We start from the raw sequence: 16,989 nt of genomic DNA, 5'->3' as shown, positions 1-16,989 counted from the left end.
AGTTAAAATAGGTAATTTCATCATGCTGCAGAATATTTCCTAACTGTGTAATTCTTTCCTTTGCAGAACACAGGTACTGAACAGAGGCATAGTGGTCTAATGTGTCAGGGCTTTCCTGGTGGCGCTCAGCTTTTGCTGAATTTACATTTTGACTAAAAGGATTAGATTATTTTTCAAGTAAAAAATAAAGCTTTTAAGTGTATACTGACACCTCACAATCCTGGTCAACTCCAGGAAAAGTATACTGTACAATCTGAGGAGAAACGTAGATGATGTCAGGGAGGCTGTCTCTCGTGCGTGAGGCTGAGCTAACAGTCACAACTTCCAGTATCTGCTCCATCAGTTTTAAGGCATCCCGCTACTCAGAGTGGAGCTGGTGCGAATGCAATAGGGACGACTTTGCCATGTAAACATCATCAATCCCGTGGCACTTATCTGGCCACCACGTATGCCTGCAGAGCGTGCAGCTATCCCATGGAGTATCCAAGCTGGCATACGTGATCTTGGAGGGGACAAAGCACGTGCCAAATCACCGCCCTCTCATGGCTTACGGACTCCATGTATATCCCTGAGGTGACAGAAGCCAAAAGCAACGGACTCCCCCTTGAGTGCCACATTAGCCAAGGTCTCACCATCAGTTAGCCAACTTGAGGTAAAATCCTATCCAAGATAAGGTAACTTGTAGTGTTCACATTAGTGAATGAGGAGGACAAATAGATCAGATAACTGAAAACAGGAGAATATCCTTTCTGCATTTAAATCTTTCCAAATTATATTCTTTCTGTCCTTATATCAGAGGGTAAGGAGCCTGCTTAGAGACTCTAAACAAACTCACTAACAAAACCATAATGTTATATCACTGCAGGACTGTCACCCCCAGTGACAGGGGTGGGTCTGACTGCGCTTAAATGATCGGGTGTGTATCAAAATAGATGCAGCTATCTGAATAAAAAAATCTAAATAAACCTTCTAAATAGAAGCTAACTGCAGCTTCGAGGCTCAGCAGAGGACAAGCGAAATCCACTATATCAGCCAACTAACAGAATCAGTATTTATGCAGGAATGAAGCTGAAAGTACAAACAAGGCTGGTGACTAAACTTTTCTGGCAATTACATTTAATAAGGTACTGCATGTTATTTACAGAAAACATACGTCACAATTTCTACACATAAAATGCACACAAAGTATAAAGACAAAAGCTATACTCCCATTACATGCTAAATAAAATAAATAAAACAATTATTTTGGCACAATAGCTACTACATAAATAAATATTCTAGAACATAATGATTTAACTTTTATTTACAGTCTATTGAAAGTGCAAAACAATTGTCTGAAAATTAAAATATCTGTAAATGCTTAAGACCCAAAAATGTGTTAAACCTCCACAATTCATTATAGCTGATGTTTAAGGTTTTGACATCCATGAAATTACTCTCTTGAGTTCTGTTTGTGCATATTGTGCTCTTTTTGAACCAGTCTTTTGCTACCTTTATGCTATTGATTTCAACAACCTTATTCATTCATAGTGGAATTTAGTAAAAATCTGATCCATAGCTTAAGAAAAGAAGTAAAATGTAAACACAATTAATCTATTTATCATCCAAAATATTTTCTCTCCTATTTAGTTTTCTGAGATGGCCACACTGCTTGCAGTAGTAGACAGTATGATTAAGATTGGAAATTCTTCTTAGTAGCTGTTGTATTTTAAAGGGAAATATTTTTAAGCGTTCTTTGAATGGAACTATGCCTTGGACCTCTCTTGAACCTACTAACATACATCTTCTACTGAGGTCAATAGTAGCTGGGCAAGCAGAAAAGATGGCCAATTTTGGTCCTGAACTGGTGAATAAATCCTAAAATACAGAGTTTTTAATTAGAGGGAAAAGCACTATCTCCTTTAGAATTGTTAGGAGTTTTTGGTGCACTCGCTATTGTATTTTACCTTTTGCCTTTTTACTTTCACTATGACAAATCATTTAGTACACTTTAAAATGAATTAACAGTACATAACATGGCCACCCTTATGGCTATAACATATAAACTCTTCATCAGCCAAAGTTCTCTGACAGGCTGGTACATTGTGCGTTGCCTAAGATCTTAGAATATGTTTTTGCTTATTTTTGTAGTGGCAGTGCAGTAGCAGAGGAAGTGAAGCTCTTAACAAGTGACCTTGACTGGATAAAAGATCATTTCTCCTCATTGCTTCAAATGTTTATGCTCGGCGCGGTTCTAGTCGGTGAGACATCTGTGACAAAGTTCTCTGGTTGTCAATCACATTTAATTGCCGCACATAGCTCCGAACATCCTGATGGTTCTTGTTAGCTAGGGCTGCGTCAGGATCTGGTGAAAGAGAAATGATGTAGGATTGATACACTTAATGGAACAAATGCCTGAGCAGAATGCGTAACTCTTTACAAGCTGTCACAGGAAACACCATATCCTGGTGCGTTAAAAAGAAAATCTCCCTTTTTGAAACCTTTCCTCTGCGTTTGATAATCTTTCTGGTTACTTCCCCTACAAATTAACTTTTTCTCCCAGATATCCTTGGATACATTCATTCTAGTTGCTGGCCCTTGGGTGAGGTTTTATATATCACCTTACCAGTCAATAGTTATAAATTATATAGCTAACTATTATGAGTTAAAGCTTCCCACTTGCTTTTGAACTAGAAGCATTTGCACATGTTCAAAACTATATGATAGATTTAAGCTTCCTTTCATGAAATAATCTTATTTCTAGTTCATCATTAAACATTTGCAATGCTGTAGTTGCTTAGTGGCTGCCCAGTTCAGGCCTCTAAATTTACTACCTGTTTACATTACTTAACTGTGTTTTAACTCCCACAACAATTACGAAAGTACAGCTTAGCTCAGATCTGAGTATCTTCAACTTTCCAGAAAACAGCTTACAATGTAATAAAATATGTGGCACAGTACTTAACAAACTTTTCGTCTCCGAAAGAAAAATGTTGATGCATCTTTTATATAAAACTGTATACACACACACACAGAAAACAAAGTTGCACAGGTCTTAGCTATGGTGCCTCTATTCACTATTCACCGACTTTTTTTTTTTTTTTTTAATAACATGCATAGTGAAATTCCACTTTGATTTCTGAGTAAGTCATTTATGCCTGCAGATCTCACTACTGCTTAAAACATTAAAATTAAAAAATATATAGCCAGAAAAACCTTGAAACCAAAAAAAAAAAAAAAAAGGAAAGAAAGAAAAAGAAAAAGAAAAAAAAGTAAAGTTCTGGTAACTTGATATCCTAGAGTTAACCTTTGACCCAGATGGAAAGACACTATTTTAATAAAAATACGTATTTTTATACTGTTTATTCAGTTCTTCAGTTCAGAGAAAGAAGGCAGCTGCTGTGAGGCAAAATGAATGAAGCACTGAGGAAAAGCTGGGCCAATATGTCCACTGTGTGGACTGTCACGGCACACAGTAAACCTCGATGGGATGAGACCCACAGAGCAAACCTGTTCGATCCTATACCTCTGCCATCTTACATGGTCAAGTAAGTTCTGATAATTATATTGACAAACAGGTTTAAAGCTCATCATCTTATGCAGTTATGTCATATTTCCAGCCTGCTTTCCCATGGAAACAAGGCTTATGCAAGCAGGTAACTTGTCTGTGTCCTTCTGTCTGCCAGCCTCATCCCAACCACTTCTGAAGCCAGTGGCTAATTCCAACCTATTTTAATTTGACAGCTGTGTGAAGACTTCACAGATATTTAGCTCCTCCACATTCTTTGAGGAGAAAGGGCTTATTAGAGTTCCCTAAAGGATATTTTACCCTGTGAAACATCAGAGGGTCCAAAAACAGGGAAGAATCACTGGAAACCAGACTTTTCAATTGTGTTACACACAGAATTAGTTGTAGTTATTGTAGCTATGGAGGATAATGCTGACTGTGCAGATGTTATAATACACTTACTGAAAGACTGGCTTCGGCAGAATTGCACCGTCCTGACAGTGTTAGCAATCATACGCTGGAAAGAAAAGATGGGATGCAATCAGAGAACAAGCACTGTATTTCATCATCGTTTAAATGAAGCACCTAATTGTGGCTGAGTATGCAGACATATGCCAATAAAAGCAGTCATATGAATGAAAATATAGTTTTAATGCTGATACCCTCATATGTAGGGTGTGATTTGCATTTACACAGGCTTAAAATGAGCATGAGTGTAATTTACACATACTCAGAGACCCCTTTCCCTTGCCTGAATGCTGTAAAAGGCCTTAACTAAAAATGAAAATCATCCCCTTTAATGTGCACATCTTTTATACCATCTTCCTACCTTTAAAAGTAAAACAAATATCATGTACAACAGCTTGGAGTATGTACATATGTTAATTTTAAGACCATCAGTTCCTAAAAGCAAGGACATTTCTAGAACATATTCAGCAATTAAAGAGCTTTCACATTTCATATTGGCTTGAATTTAAAATGCAGCCATGCTGGAAAATGACCATAAAAATGACCATGTGAGGTTCTGCGTTCACTGATTCCCCCTAGAAGTATGTTCAAGTCGCAACTGAGAACTACATAATTAGAACTGGCCCCGTTGACAAGTTTCACCACACAGACTTTTTTGACAGTATTAACCTGCACAAGGGTGTCTAACTCAACATGAAAAGTGGATTAATTTCTCATGGATAAACCTACTGGCAATTCACAAAAAAAAACAAAAAAAAAAAAAAACAAAAAAAACCCAAAAAAAAACAGAAGTCCCTTCAGTCCTTCTTGTCTGTGCGTGCTCTTCCATAAAGAAACCAACATTCACTCACTGAAGTAATCAAATGTTAATGATACATTTTGCCCTGATAAATCAGATGCCATTTCACAGTATCTTGAAAGAACAGAAATAAGCTAAAAGCTAAGCTTTGGCATGACTGTAACAAAGTTATGATGCAAAACATTTCAGATTTAGCAGTGGGCTGCAAAATTTTAAGTGGTTTCTGTAATTAGCACTAGGCAGGTAATACTCTCACCTGTGCTGGACACAATTAGTTGTTCTGCCTAATATCAAATAAACTGAAACTTCAATAAAACTGAATTCTCTTAGCTAGAAAGATTGATTCAATCACTGTTATAAAGACAACTTTTGTTACAGTTTCTTTTGCTTAGATTAAGAAAAAGCAGAAGGGAGAAGTGCTATGCTTACCAGAGCCTAGTTTGTTGCAGCATGTTTAACATGGTCCAACAATTACCACATAGTTACATGTTCTAACACAGCACACTCTCACCCAGCTGCTTCACACCTTCCTGACATTTTGTATGAGATTAACAGCCTAGTCATAAGTATATAAACAATGGAATATTTCTTACTAGTAAACAGTAAAACCTAATGCTCCTAAAAATTCATACATGATTATGATCTTACATGAAAATGATTTTATAAATACAACGCCCTTGTGAGATCTGTCATTTAAGTGATGGTAAATGCCAATGTAAAAGATTCCTTACACACACCTTGAATAATCTCAGACATTTTAATGCACTATAAAGCATAAAACAATGGCCTTGACTGGTGTATTACATTTTTTTTCTTTTACGTTTGACTGGTATATTTCATTTTTGTGGATTATGCATTGTATAATCCAATGCAATGTAGCCAGCCTCAAACCAATTTAAAACCTTTTATTTCTAAAGCACAGTGTCAAAAAGATGTGCAGAATTTGGATACAGGACTGTTTATATTGTTCCTAAAGTCATATAGATCTACCAGTGGAAAATAAGTAGGTTTCAAGTAAGAGTCATTTATGTAGTATGTTAATTTTCATACCTCTTCAAGCCATTATTATTTGACAGATTTTCTAAGGAAAATCTTGCAAGCATTCTCATACATGCTAAACACTAAGCATGTGAGTAATCCCCACTGACTGCAATGGAACCTCTTAAATACCCACGGATGAGCGCCCACTCTCACAGTGGGTGAAGACAGAGTGTATTGCACGTTACTGTGTTGGTTCTTCAAGCGTGACCCAATGAAAATGAAAATCAAAATAACACAAACACAAAAACATGAATGTTTCATAACTCTCCGGATTCATTTGTATTTGGCTCTCAGTGATACCGCTATTTTGACTCATACCATTTCAAAAAATATTCTGCTAGAATAACTATCTCCAAGAGACATCATCAGGTTGAATGAGACTGGCTAACCTGTTGAAGTTTCAAGAGTGATTAACTTCAAGGAAAGATGTTCTAAAGACGCTTCATTTTTATGAGGATGGTTGATATTGCTTGATGTGCTTTCTGGATAGGTGGTCAGTACACACCCTAGTTTTTTGTACTGTAAAATTTTAGGTTTTGAAGCCTTATTTCACAATGATCTTTGGAGCTAGGCTATAGCCACGGTGTTTGATTGGTTTAATATTGAGCTTCTTAGGTGAAAACTTCGAATTATCAAAACCTGACTGTTCCACAGAATCATTACACTCTTTATTTTCTTTACGTGGAAAATTTGTTTTGGAAACAAGCATAGCATTCGTGTTAGGTACTGTATTGCTATACTGTACTGAAAGACAAATGATATGTGTAACGAAGGTTTTAAAACTTCTCACTATTTCCAAATTTCTCCCTATATGGGTATTCCAGGCAAGGAAACAGAAGTGGCAATGAACTCCTGTGGCTTCTCATTAGAAGCTGAACTGCCTGGCTTCTTTCACTTGGCTGAAGTCTTCACTCTAAGGAGTTACTTTGTCTGTTCCTGAGGAATAGGAATTGCCTATTCCTGAGGAGTGGGAATATTCCCACTCAGCCTGTGCATTCAGAAGTATCCTGGCAATGATGCAACACAAAGGCATGAGGAAGTGAGTGTTAATATAGAGCAAATGATGAAACTGTGGCCAGAGGAGAGCACAACCCAGCGGGGAAGTCCTCGAGCATTGTGTGTTCCTCAAAGAGCTTCTTTCACATTGCTTTTTGCAAGCGCTGCTGTACTTTCTAATACAAACTCCAAAGAGCTCTTCTTTGAAAGGTGTGAGCTGGACAGAACAATAGCAAATAAACAGAAAGTGGATTTCCCCCCTGAATCATGCAGGTAAGTTGGAAAGTTGGATTCTCTTAATTCAAGAAAACTGGAAGCATTGTGTACAGAGAAAATGTTCAAATAGAAGTTTAACTGCCAGTTCCTTACACTTTTTCTTCAAACAGAGGATTACCTCAAGTTAATGCCTGCAAAAATTAAACCTCTGTTTACTTACTGTGCTAAGAAAGACCATTACTGAAAAGCCATACAAACCTAAATATGGCTGTTTCTGAAACAGAAACAACTGCATAATATAACAGCAACTGCTCCTACCAGCACGCTATATATACACAACAATACCCTTTCAAGTTTTACAGCGTCTGGAATAGTGGCAGCAGGCCAGCACATTATCTTATAATCCATTCCAAAGTCAGGTTCCTAAATGTTATAAATATTCATATATGCCATAGAAAACTACCAAGGGCTTTAGTCACACACTTTTTGCATAATCTTTATGTTCCAAAAAAGAAAGAATGTTTGCCCTTTTTTGCATAAGGATCAGAATGTGAATTCTCTTTTGTTCATCTCCACAAAACCTGAAAACCAATATGCACAGATTCTCTAATCCTCATTTCACACCTGAAGGATGAAGAGACTCGACAAAAAGAAGAATCAGTGACCAGCATCAGGGCACTGCCTTGTGCTGCCATGGCAGGTCAGCAGTTTCAGAGCTCTTTTGTGACTTCTGCTCCCTCTGCAGGTGCCATTCCTGAGCCACGCTGGATAATGCAACGTGGAGGTGGTGCCAGGTAAAGTGATCTTTGTTCTGGCTGCCTGATGATTTGAGAAATAGCACTGATAAAGTTCCCAAATAATTGCAACTTCCCTTTCCTTATGAATAAAAAATTCTGTAGTAGCAATCAGACTGAGCAGGATCATTAGCTGGAGTAGGGAAAAAAAGCAGCAAATGAGTAAGTGGTCAGGAGGAAAATAAAGGAAAACTGCATGAAATATCGTCTCTCTATAAGGAAAGCCATGCCCCGTACTTTCTTCACTTTGCTCTCTCTTGGTTCTCTTGCAAGACATAATTCTAGGAAAAGACTTTTAAATTTGTTTCTAAAAATATAGCTATAAAAGCAACATCATTTGTATGTAATATATTGCCATGTACTGCCTTGCAGATTGTAGGTTGTCCCATATTTGCTAACTCATACAGAGCTTATAAGAATTAATACTAGTGACATCTTTGGGGACTCTCCTTCACCTGAAAAGAGGGTCATTAAAGGGACTACGAGACAAAGCCTTTTACTAAACACCTATTCTACTAACAGCAATTTAGGCGTCCTGTCTGCTAACTGACAAAAATATGAATGACTTGTTCCGGGACAGTTTCCTCCATCTCCCCTTGCTTCAAGCAATGTAGCGGCACAAAGATCCTACAAGTGCCCTCTGCTCCTGCCTTCCTCTACGCAGAAGTCTGCAGTGTGAGTTGCTGCGTTACGACTAAAGCCTTGTCACACAGATGCTCCCGCCGTGAAGGAACCGCACATGCCCCGGCCACGAGGGCAGCTCCAGGCACAGCTCCATCAGGCACCACTCACGGACCTGGAGGAAACCCGGCTGAGGAAACCTTGCTGCTTCTGGCATGCAGGGCTCTCCTGGCTCAGACGCTGTCTGACAGCTCCTGCATGTTTCACGATGCACCACTTAAACGAAGTAACAACGGAAACATCAGAAGACATTAAAGACCCAAAGGAAGCTGTTTCAGCCGAAGGGATGTGACTAGACGAGACTTCTACTTTTGGCTGCCAGCTACAGGAATAAAGTTGTCAGCTGCACATCAGCTGTTGGGATCAGAGCTCTGCGGTGCGAATGCAGACATGATGCCAGGGGCTGTGCTCAGTTTCATCACTGCACTTGCATGAGAGACGGAGGGGCCCATCTCCTCTGGTGGAAGATGGCACCATCGGGGGAACTTCAGCAAGCATCCAAGTTAGCATGGATTTTTCAGAGAATGAAGATATTTTATATTAGTAATAGACTGGCCACCGGCAAGCAATATTTAGAGGTATCTATATATGCTTGTAACAGGGATTTGTGCTGTAGAACAAATAGACAGAAAAAACAAAGGGTAAGATATTATTTGAGGGAAAAAATCTGGTTTCTACTGTCCTCCTGCAAATAGCAGAATAACATCGCACAGTTACCCTGAATTTATACTCATGCAAAAGAAAGCAGAATTTATCTGAGAGTTATCTGGCTGAGTGGTCTTGTCTTCACTAGCCAATATCTGGCAATTACATGTGGACATGACAGTTCTATGCCTACTACAAGTAGGCGTTAGTGACCGAGGTTTAGTAGTTTAGCAGTAGAGTTTTTTTTTTTCTTTGTTTTTTTTTTCCCCGCTTGACTTGATGATAGATGCAAGAAAGCCAGAAACTGCCAGGCCCACATTAGGATTTAAATGAGTGATGTGGGTGTGGGTGGAATCTGAAGATACATTGCTTGGGAGAGCTATGGGTTGAAAAAAGCAAAAAATGCCATAGAAGCAAGCAGGATAACCAGTAAAGAATATTAAGGACATAAAAGCCTGGAGAAAAAGCAAAGAGAGCTTTTAGGTAGAGCACTAAGTGAGGTTTAGAATACTGACAAAGGAGAATGTTTCTTGTTCTTTTATTCCTCTTGTGTGCAGGGACATGGTTGTGGGATGGAAAATTATTTGAAAAATAAATAGCATCAAAAAATACATTAATTGATCTTCACTTTCCCCTCCTAAATGAAAAAAAAAATGCTCCAAACTCAGATTACTGATTAAAAAGGGTAATACTATTTTCATATAGTATAAAATTTTATTTAAAACCATTGGTGCTATTAGTAAAACCATGCTCTGGTGATTACATACTTTTGAAACTAGGGGAATGTGCAGAAAAGGGTGGAAAGGACAGTTCTGCAGCAGCCTTAGATATAGATCAGTTTAAGCTGCCATAGAATTCACTCTGGGCTTGGGAGCACCAAACTGTGGTACACAGTGGTGCAGAACCATTTCTACAGGATAAGCTGAGGATGAACATCTAATTTTGTCTATTCGAGGGCTTACAGTCAAGTTCCTGCCTCCTGTAATGGCTTTTACACAAAACCAGGCATACCTGAGACATACAGCTTTGAGGCCTGCAGATGCACTGGTACTTCTGGCTCTGGATGGCTAAGTAGGCCAGGTGTGCTGGAGAACATAAAGCTGATGAGGGTGAACGTGACTTAGACAGCTATGGCAATTCAGCTGCTATCCTTCCTGGTCTCGAGGTACTCTAGCCAAATCTGAGGTCCCTTTGTATACCCTAAAATATTTACTATCTACACTAAAATACATACATTTATCTAATTAGAACAGGCAATCCACGAAAAAGTCCTTTGTTTCCCAGGCTGAAGGCTTGCCCCTAAGGAGGAGATGGCAATACAGTCTGCGTATGCAATTACAGAATGTCATTACTGCAGAGTGAGGTCAGGCCATTACTCAGTTACTCAGTCATTGGCACTACCATTTGCAAGCAAGAAAATTCTCAGCTTAGTAGAGAGGTATTTTCACCCATAGGACAGAGGCTGTCCTGGATCCACAGACTAAATCAAGCTAAAATCTAAGGAAAGAAATAACTCAGAGTGATCATCAATCACTTTTCTGTGAGGCTGTATTACTAAAGAGCTGAAAGTCCTCCTCTCTTCCCATCTGCATTGCCAGCGCTCAGAAGGTAAGACAAGGTCCTCCACAGTGCAGTGGCAAGAACCATGGAGTGGCTCTGACTGCTGTAGTAATATGAACAAGCTGGTATGGGCCCCAGAGTGAATATACTCTCGCATGGCTGAATGCAGTTTTTCTGCAGACACAGCAAGTCCAGTTTGTTTTTTCAGTGCAATTGCTTATAGCTGGGCTTGGCTACCCCTAGTTCTCAGAGGTGGGTGTCATTAAAACATGTTAGTTAAAGACGTGGCCTTAGCAACAAATAAAACAGCTTCTTCCTGCTAAGAAACTTGAGTTTTAGTTGAGATTTCTTCAAGGGGAAGTTGCCTGCCTGTAGTTTTTGACAACCGTGTTTGAAACAATCAGAGCTTAGGTGCTGGATTTAAAATAAAACAAATCTGAACATAATCTAACCTTCTATCACTGATTTTCCTTTCCAACAGGAAAGCAAGCAAGTCACAGAAATCTCCTTTCACTTGTCAAAGGAAAGAAGAAAATAAAATGTTGCGTATGTTCTGTATTGATGCTCCTTTCACTCTCTGAGGAGCAATGCACAACTATCCCAGCCTGAGACAGTTCAGTCCTGTTTGAAAGAACAGCAGTTAAAATCACAGCTTGGTTTCAAACTGGCTGTTAAAAGTTGTCTCTAAAAGCTCTGCTTCCTGCCACTGCAGCTGCCTCTCTTAGGAAATGTTTTGGCTGTGCACGGCTCTGTGGGCAGTTTCTTCTTCACCACTATGAGGTTATCCAGAAACCCAAAGATCCAGGGCTCTGAGCACACAGCAGATGATTTCCACCAGGTTTTGGTCCTGCCTTCAACCTCTTTAGCCTTGGAAATCACTGTTGGGAACTTCACTGCTGAAGAGATGAGGACGGAGTCCTTTTTAATTTTCCATCCCACAACCATCATTTCAAATAAGACATACGTACCATTTTTTCAAAATTTACTAGATTGTCAGTGAGTGTCTTGTTTCCCTCATGAGTAAACGTCATATCTGTAGAGAAAAAAAAAGACATGTAAAAGCCCGTAACTAGCTAAATCATGATCATACGAAAAAGCAGAATATTTTATCTATCCCTTAAAATAATCAAAACAGCTAAAAGAGTAAACCACTTAGTTTTTAATCTGCAGTATTTCTGAGCCCAGTAAAATTGAAGTCTGATATTCAAATGTATTAAAGCATTTTTTTTCTCGCCTCTGTGTCATGCTTTTTATAATGGAAAAGATCATACCTCACACAGAGATTGATTTTTGCTTTTTTGGATGCTTTTTACTTGTACTCCTCAAATGTTTGACAAATAGCTTTCAAGTTTATAATTCTGGTAGCGTGCAAGCTTACCTTTTATAAGTAGTGGCATGAAAGGAATTATTGGAGGATCCAATTTAGCTACAGTTAGTCTGTAGGCTCTGTGGTTTCTTGATGGATCCTTAAGAAAAAAGAGAGCTCAGTTAATTATTAATATTAATAATTAAGACACTGTATGCATTCATTTAGATGTCATGATATTTATTAAAAATATTTATTTTTTCCTGTGGCTTTAAAAAGTGCATCTATAAACTAAGCACGCCTTTCTCATTTTCCCATGCAGCTTACATGATGAGAATGCAGCTACTACACATGAACATTTTTCATGCCGATAGCAAGGTGAGCTACGATTACACAACAAATTGTTCAAAAAAATGAACCACACTCCCTCCTTTGCACCTGCAGGTCCACTTTTGCATATGCTATAACACTAAAATGCATGGCCTGGAAAAACCCAAGTTGGAAAACATAATTTCCCATATGTACGACGGGAAAGCATGTGATAAAGCTTTTCTGAGTTTCCCAGATTAACTTTGAGTGGTACATAAGTTCTCTCAGAGTAGGTTCCTAAGAGTATAATTTATTAGTCATACATACTTGTTTTAGCAGCTCTAAAATGGGATCATAAACTTCTTAAAGTCAAACAAGGACATATAAAATGTTCTGAATCATGGAATTCAAATCAGATACTCAGAAACTGAATTAGTTCAAATTGCGCACAGAATAAGGGATCTATTGCTATTCACCATTAAGCTTTCAAACTCTGCATAGATCTTCTTGAACTTGCTTGGAAGTTTCTGTTAACAAAAACAAAAAATAGCAAACTTTAATTAGATCCAATGTGTTTGGTAATTTTACTGTAAATGCTAATTTCTTCTACAATGTCATAAGTCAGGAAAATGCTCTTTTTTGGCAGATATTTCTAACAATGTGCTAACCTAAAATACAACATGTCTCCTAGCAACCGGATTATAAATAGAGATGGGACTAGCCATGAAACCTGGATCCTAATTTAAACCCTAACTTGAATTTACTCCTTTGGGATGTTTAGATTCAGGCTTTTGTTTGGAGCGCTGCTGGCAATCCCTGAATTCAGGATGCGAGTGAAAGTTCAAGTCAATGATTTCTGGACATTGCTGATTACAACCAATCTGAAAATATAATTTACACGCAGCTTGCCTAGAGGTAGCTCAGCATAGTTACTCACACCTATGATGAATTGCCTTTGCAACAGTCAAATCTATGCCTGGGCACTTCCCGGAGATGCTTTCATGCAAATGTATCATCAACTATTGCTCAAAATTCTTGACATGCCCCATAGCCAAGGGCCTCTGCTGCTTTCTGGGGTATAAATTAATCAATAGTTTTTCAGTCCACAATAGCTACAAGAATAAATCATTGTTATCTGATCGTGCAGTGAATAGGATGAGATGGGCATTATTAAGTATTTTTTCCCCTACTCATGTTATATTGGACACCTTAAACAACTTTACTCTAAAGCCTATAAGCTATGTTATAACTTAGTTTCAGAGATCTGGGTAACTTTTAATGCAAATTCAGAACATGTTAGCTTTCTAGTTTTAATAGGAAATTCCTGCATATTTGCTGATTAAATCAGACTACTACTGGCAGTGAGTAACATTAAAAATTATTAAAGAGACTTTACAGCACAGAAATGATTTTTTGCAGTACTTTCTACATTTGGAGTGTGTACCCTAGCAAGATATTTACACTGTGCCACAGCAAGGGCCTAATTTTTAATGATGTGTGTGAACAACTGTGTGCCTAGTTTGCATATGCATACAGATTAGGTATTTGTGAAATAAGTGCTATAATTGGACATTTGCACCTGCAAATATCTAGTTTGTGCATGCAGCTAATGTAAATGCATGATAATATTAGCAAAAATGACATCCTCATATGCTTATTTCTAAGTATATTCCCAATGTATATCTGATAAAAAAATCAAGGTGCAGAGATCCTCCTGATGAACTGACTGCCATACCAAACCAGAGTGCAATAACATTTCTCTGAACTCAAGTTCATACCCCTTACTAAGAAATAATCTGTCCCCCTTCCAGCTCAGACCCTGTCAATGTCAGGTTGCTCTATGTAGTTTATACATTAAATTCCCTCTCCTCTCTTCATATTTAGCTCTCCCAACTATTCCTCTCAGTAGCCACAAACGAAGGGTCATTATTTTGAGAAACTGACCTCCAAATCTTTGCCTCCAGTGCCAGTTATATAAATTACTTGGAACATGTGCCCTTTTAAGATTAGGCTGGTGTCTTTTCAGATGCGTTAGCCTGAATACCCATTTCAGAGCACCTTCTAGAAAAGTACTCAGTTTTTGATCTCAGTTGTATCAGTGATCTCAGTCATGCTGACCAGTTATTTTGAGTTTCTACTGACAAAAGTACATGGCACATTCAAATCTGCTCTGTCAGTATGTTCTTAGTGATTGTGTGTGTTTGCTACCTCACCCTGCTGGACATTGTACCCTTTCAGTATACTCACAAACAAAACAGCAAAGCCACAGAAAAGAGTGGAAGCTCTGCGAATGAAGACCAAGCTGACAGCAATCAGGGGGATGCATGTCAGATAGAAAATCAGAGCTGGTTTGGACAAACCCATATATTACTAGTAACAGAGTCCATATGGAGATCAAAAAGTAGTATGTATAAATACAGGACAGATTTTTGAGAAGTTTATATTGATTTATCTCAACAAATAAAAAGAAAAATCAAACAGAGCATGGGCTGAAGTAAGAGCTAACTGGCTAACTCACTTATTGTCACCCTTAGCTCAAAGTTTAAGGGTTGTAACTGCTCTTCTCAGAAGCTGAATTATTAGATCTATTTCTATCAATAATAAAGGCCCAAGTCATGCTTTTGCTTAGTAAAAGCAAAGACTCCAGGTCAAACTTCTTACTGTTGGGTTTTAGCTACAACTTACCTCCCATGTTAATGAGAGACGGCTCACAGCAACATTACTCAGTCCCATAATAATAGCGAAAAAGGAATTCAGGTTTTTGTATTCCTTACAGCTGAAACACAAAGATCCAGGTTTTAAGTTGAATGTTATCAGTCAGAGCAGAAGTACATGTGACAACCGCAAGACAGCAGAGAGCCTAGTTGTCTGGTAGCTTCAGCTGGATACTCGCAGGTCTCCACCAGGCCTGGGACCCGCCACTTCTCCAGCGCAGCAGTACATGAGCAGCCCTGGAAGCCCTCCCTCCTGAAACGACTTCTGCTACCAATCAGGAAAGACTGGAAAATGTAACTGAATATTATGGAAGAGCCAGTACACTGTATGCAGGCGTAGACACAGGTGAGATCTGAGAGGAACAACCCACACAACTGCACAGCTGTGACGGCATCACATGGCTCATTGACTCCATGGGAAGGGAAGACAGAATAAAGCCTTTATCCCATAAATCTGTGGTCTCTGCAAATAATCTGCTATTTTTCACATCTAATTTGCCAAAATCTGTTTTCGGAACCTTCAAACTGTGCTTCTGTTGTTGTTTACCAAAAAAACTTTCACAAGAGTCAAACTATGATTCTCAGGTATATTTTTTTATTCAACACTGAAGCTCCTAGCTTCTCTGAGGTATCCTCAGCTTCAGACAAAACTAGTAATCATCCCATACACTACTGTCTGACTCCCTAATTGCCACATCTCCTTATCGTTATTCTGTTCTTTCTGTTCCTCCTTTTTACCAGACTTCATGTATTGAGTGGGTGAGTCCCTTAGATCAGGGCCTCGCTTGTGTGAACACTCTCCTTGGGAAAAAAATGATCTCCCCACCCGAGGGTCTGTCTGCCGGAGGCTGCTGCCCCTCAGATCCTCTGGTGGAGCTGCTCATACAAGTTCTCCCTCAGCAGATCAGGGACAGTGAGCAATGCTAGTGAAGACAAGCGAAAATGCTAAAGCTACCCCAACTTACACTGACTAGAGCAGATCAGGGAGTGCCTTGTTAGTGGATCTGAGGGAAGATAGGGATGAAAAGCAACCAGGACAGGCTGTCAGTCAGAACCTCTTCCCCAGGCACAACTAGCTCCAGAAAGGGATATCTGCCTGCAGTTTGTGGCATTGTAAAAATAAGTAGTACTACAGAGGAGCAGTGCGCAAATACAGTAGGCAGCTACAAAGATACCTGCAATATGTAATTTGAAACTATCTTTCATTTTATAAGGGAGAAGTTTTGCCAAATACTCTTTTAAGTCAATGCAATTTGACTAAGTCCCTGTTAAAATCAGGCTAGATGCACAGCCTTCTTGCCAGGTTCAACATTACACATCTTACTGTTCCCAAGTGAATAAATAGGGGGACACTAACTATAAACAGTGCTGCTGGTCCCACCGGTCACGAGCACGCCTTCTGCCTGTAAAACATCGGGAAGGGGGGGTCTCCAAAGCACCAAAGTGAGTTAGGAGGAGACATCCCTCCGTCTCCCCAAACTGACTACTGGAAAAATCTTCTTAATATGAACTTGTAAACGCACACATACACATATACTCGTGTCTCCTACAAAAACACACTACACAATTAAAAATAATTACACAGGCATATTCATCTTGACATTTTCTCTGTATGCACACACCTCTCCTAAATGTCTTAGTGGCTCCTTGGGATTGTAATATAAGCATGTATACAGAAAATGATTTTCAAAAACTGAGTAAAAGTGTCTGAGCGTACTGATCTATACAACGAAAGGCTTCTAAGTAACCTGCGGGCATATCTGTAAAGAGTTAGTATGTACAAACTCTGTTTGTTTAAGAGTATGTGCAAGCACATCCTTGGAGTCCTTTCCAATACAATTAAAATGGGCAGAGCTTGTTCCTGGAGATCTAGTTAGCTCCTCCTCTTTGTTGCAAAGTTTTATCCTGCCATGGCTGGAGGACAGGAATGAACCTAGTCACCTCTACATCCTTCCGCAGCAGCCGCAGAGGCC

At 39.0% G+C, this 16,989-nt stretch overlaps 1 protein-coding gene across 1 annotated transcript in view; it reads right to left on the bottom strand.

Annotated features, from left to right (window-relative positions):
* Positions 1 to 1,314: 1,314 nt before the first annotated feature.
* The window catches only part of RAPGEF4 (Rap guanine nucleotide exchange factor 4), a 161,703-nt gene continuing 146,028 nt past the window's right edge, over positions 1,315 to 16,989 (bottom strand). Inside the window, exons 26-31 of the mRNA XM_062578544.1 lie at positions 14,988 to 15,078; positions 12,779 to 12,829; positions 12,066 to 12,153; positions 11,656 to 11,720; positions 3,950 to 4,004; positions 1,315 to 2,344 (exon numbers count right to left, since the gene is read on the bottom strand). Of these exons, the coding sequence (XP_062434528.1) occupies positions 2,217 to 2,344; positions 3,950 to 4,004; positions 11,656 to 11,720; positions 12,066 to 12,153; positions 12,779 to 12,829; positions 14,988 to 15,078 (478 nt within the window). The 3' untranslated portion in view covers positions 1,315 to 2,216. The remainder of the gene's footprint in view (positions 2,345 to 3,949; positions 4,005 to 11,655; positions 11,721 to 12,065; positions 12,154 to 12,778; positions 12,830 to 14,987; positions 15,079 to 16,989) is intronic.

This window comes from Rhea pennata, chromosome 6, assembly GCF_028389875.1.
Source record: "Rhea pennata isolate bPtePen1 chromosome 6, bPtePen1.pri, whole genome shotgun sequence".
Lineage (NCBI taxonomy): Eukaryota > Metazoa > Chordata > Aves > Rheiformes > Rheidae > Rhea > Rhea pennata.
This window is presented reverse-complemented; position numbering and strand designations above follow the sequence as displayed.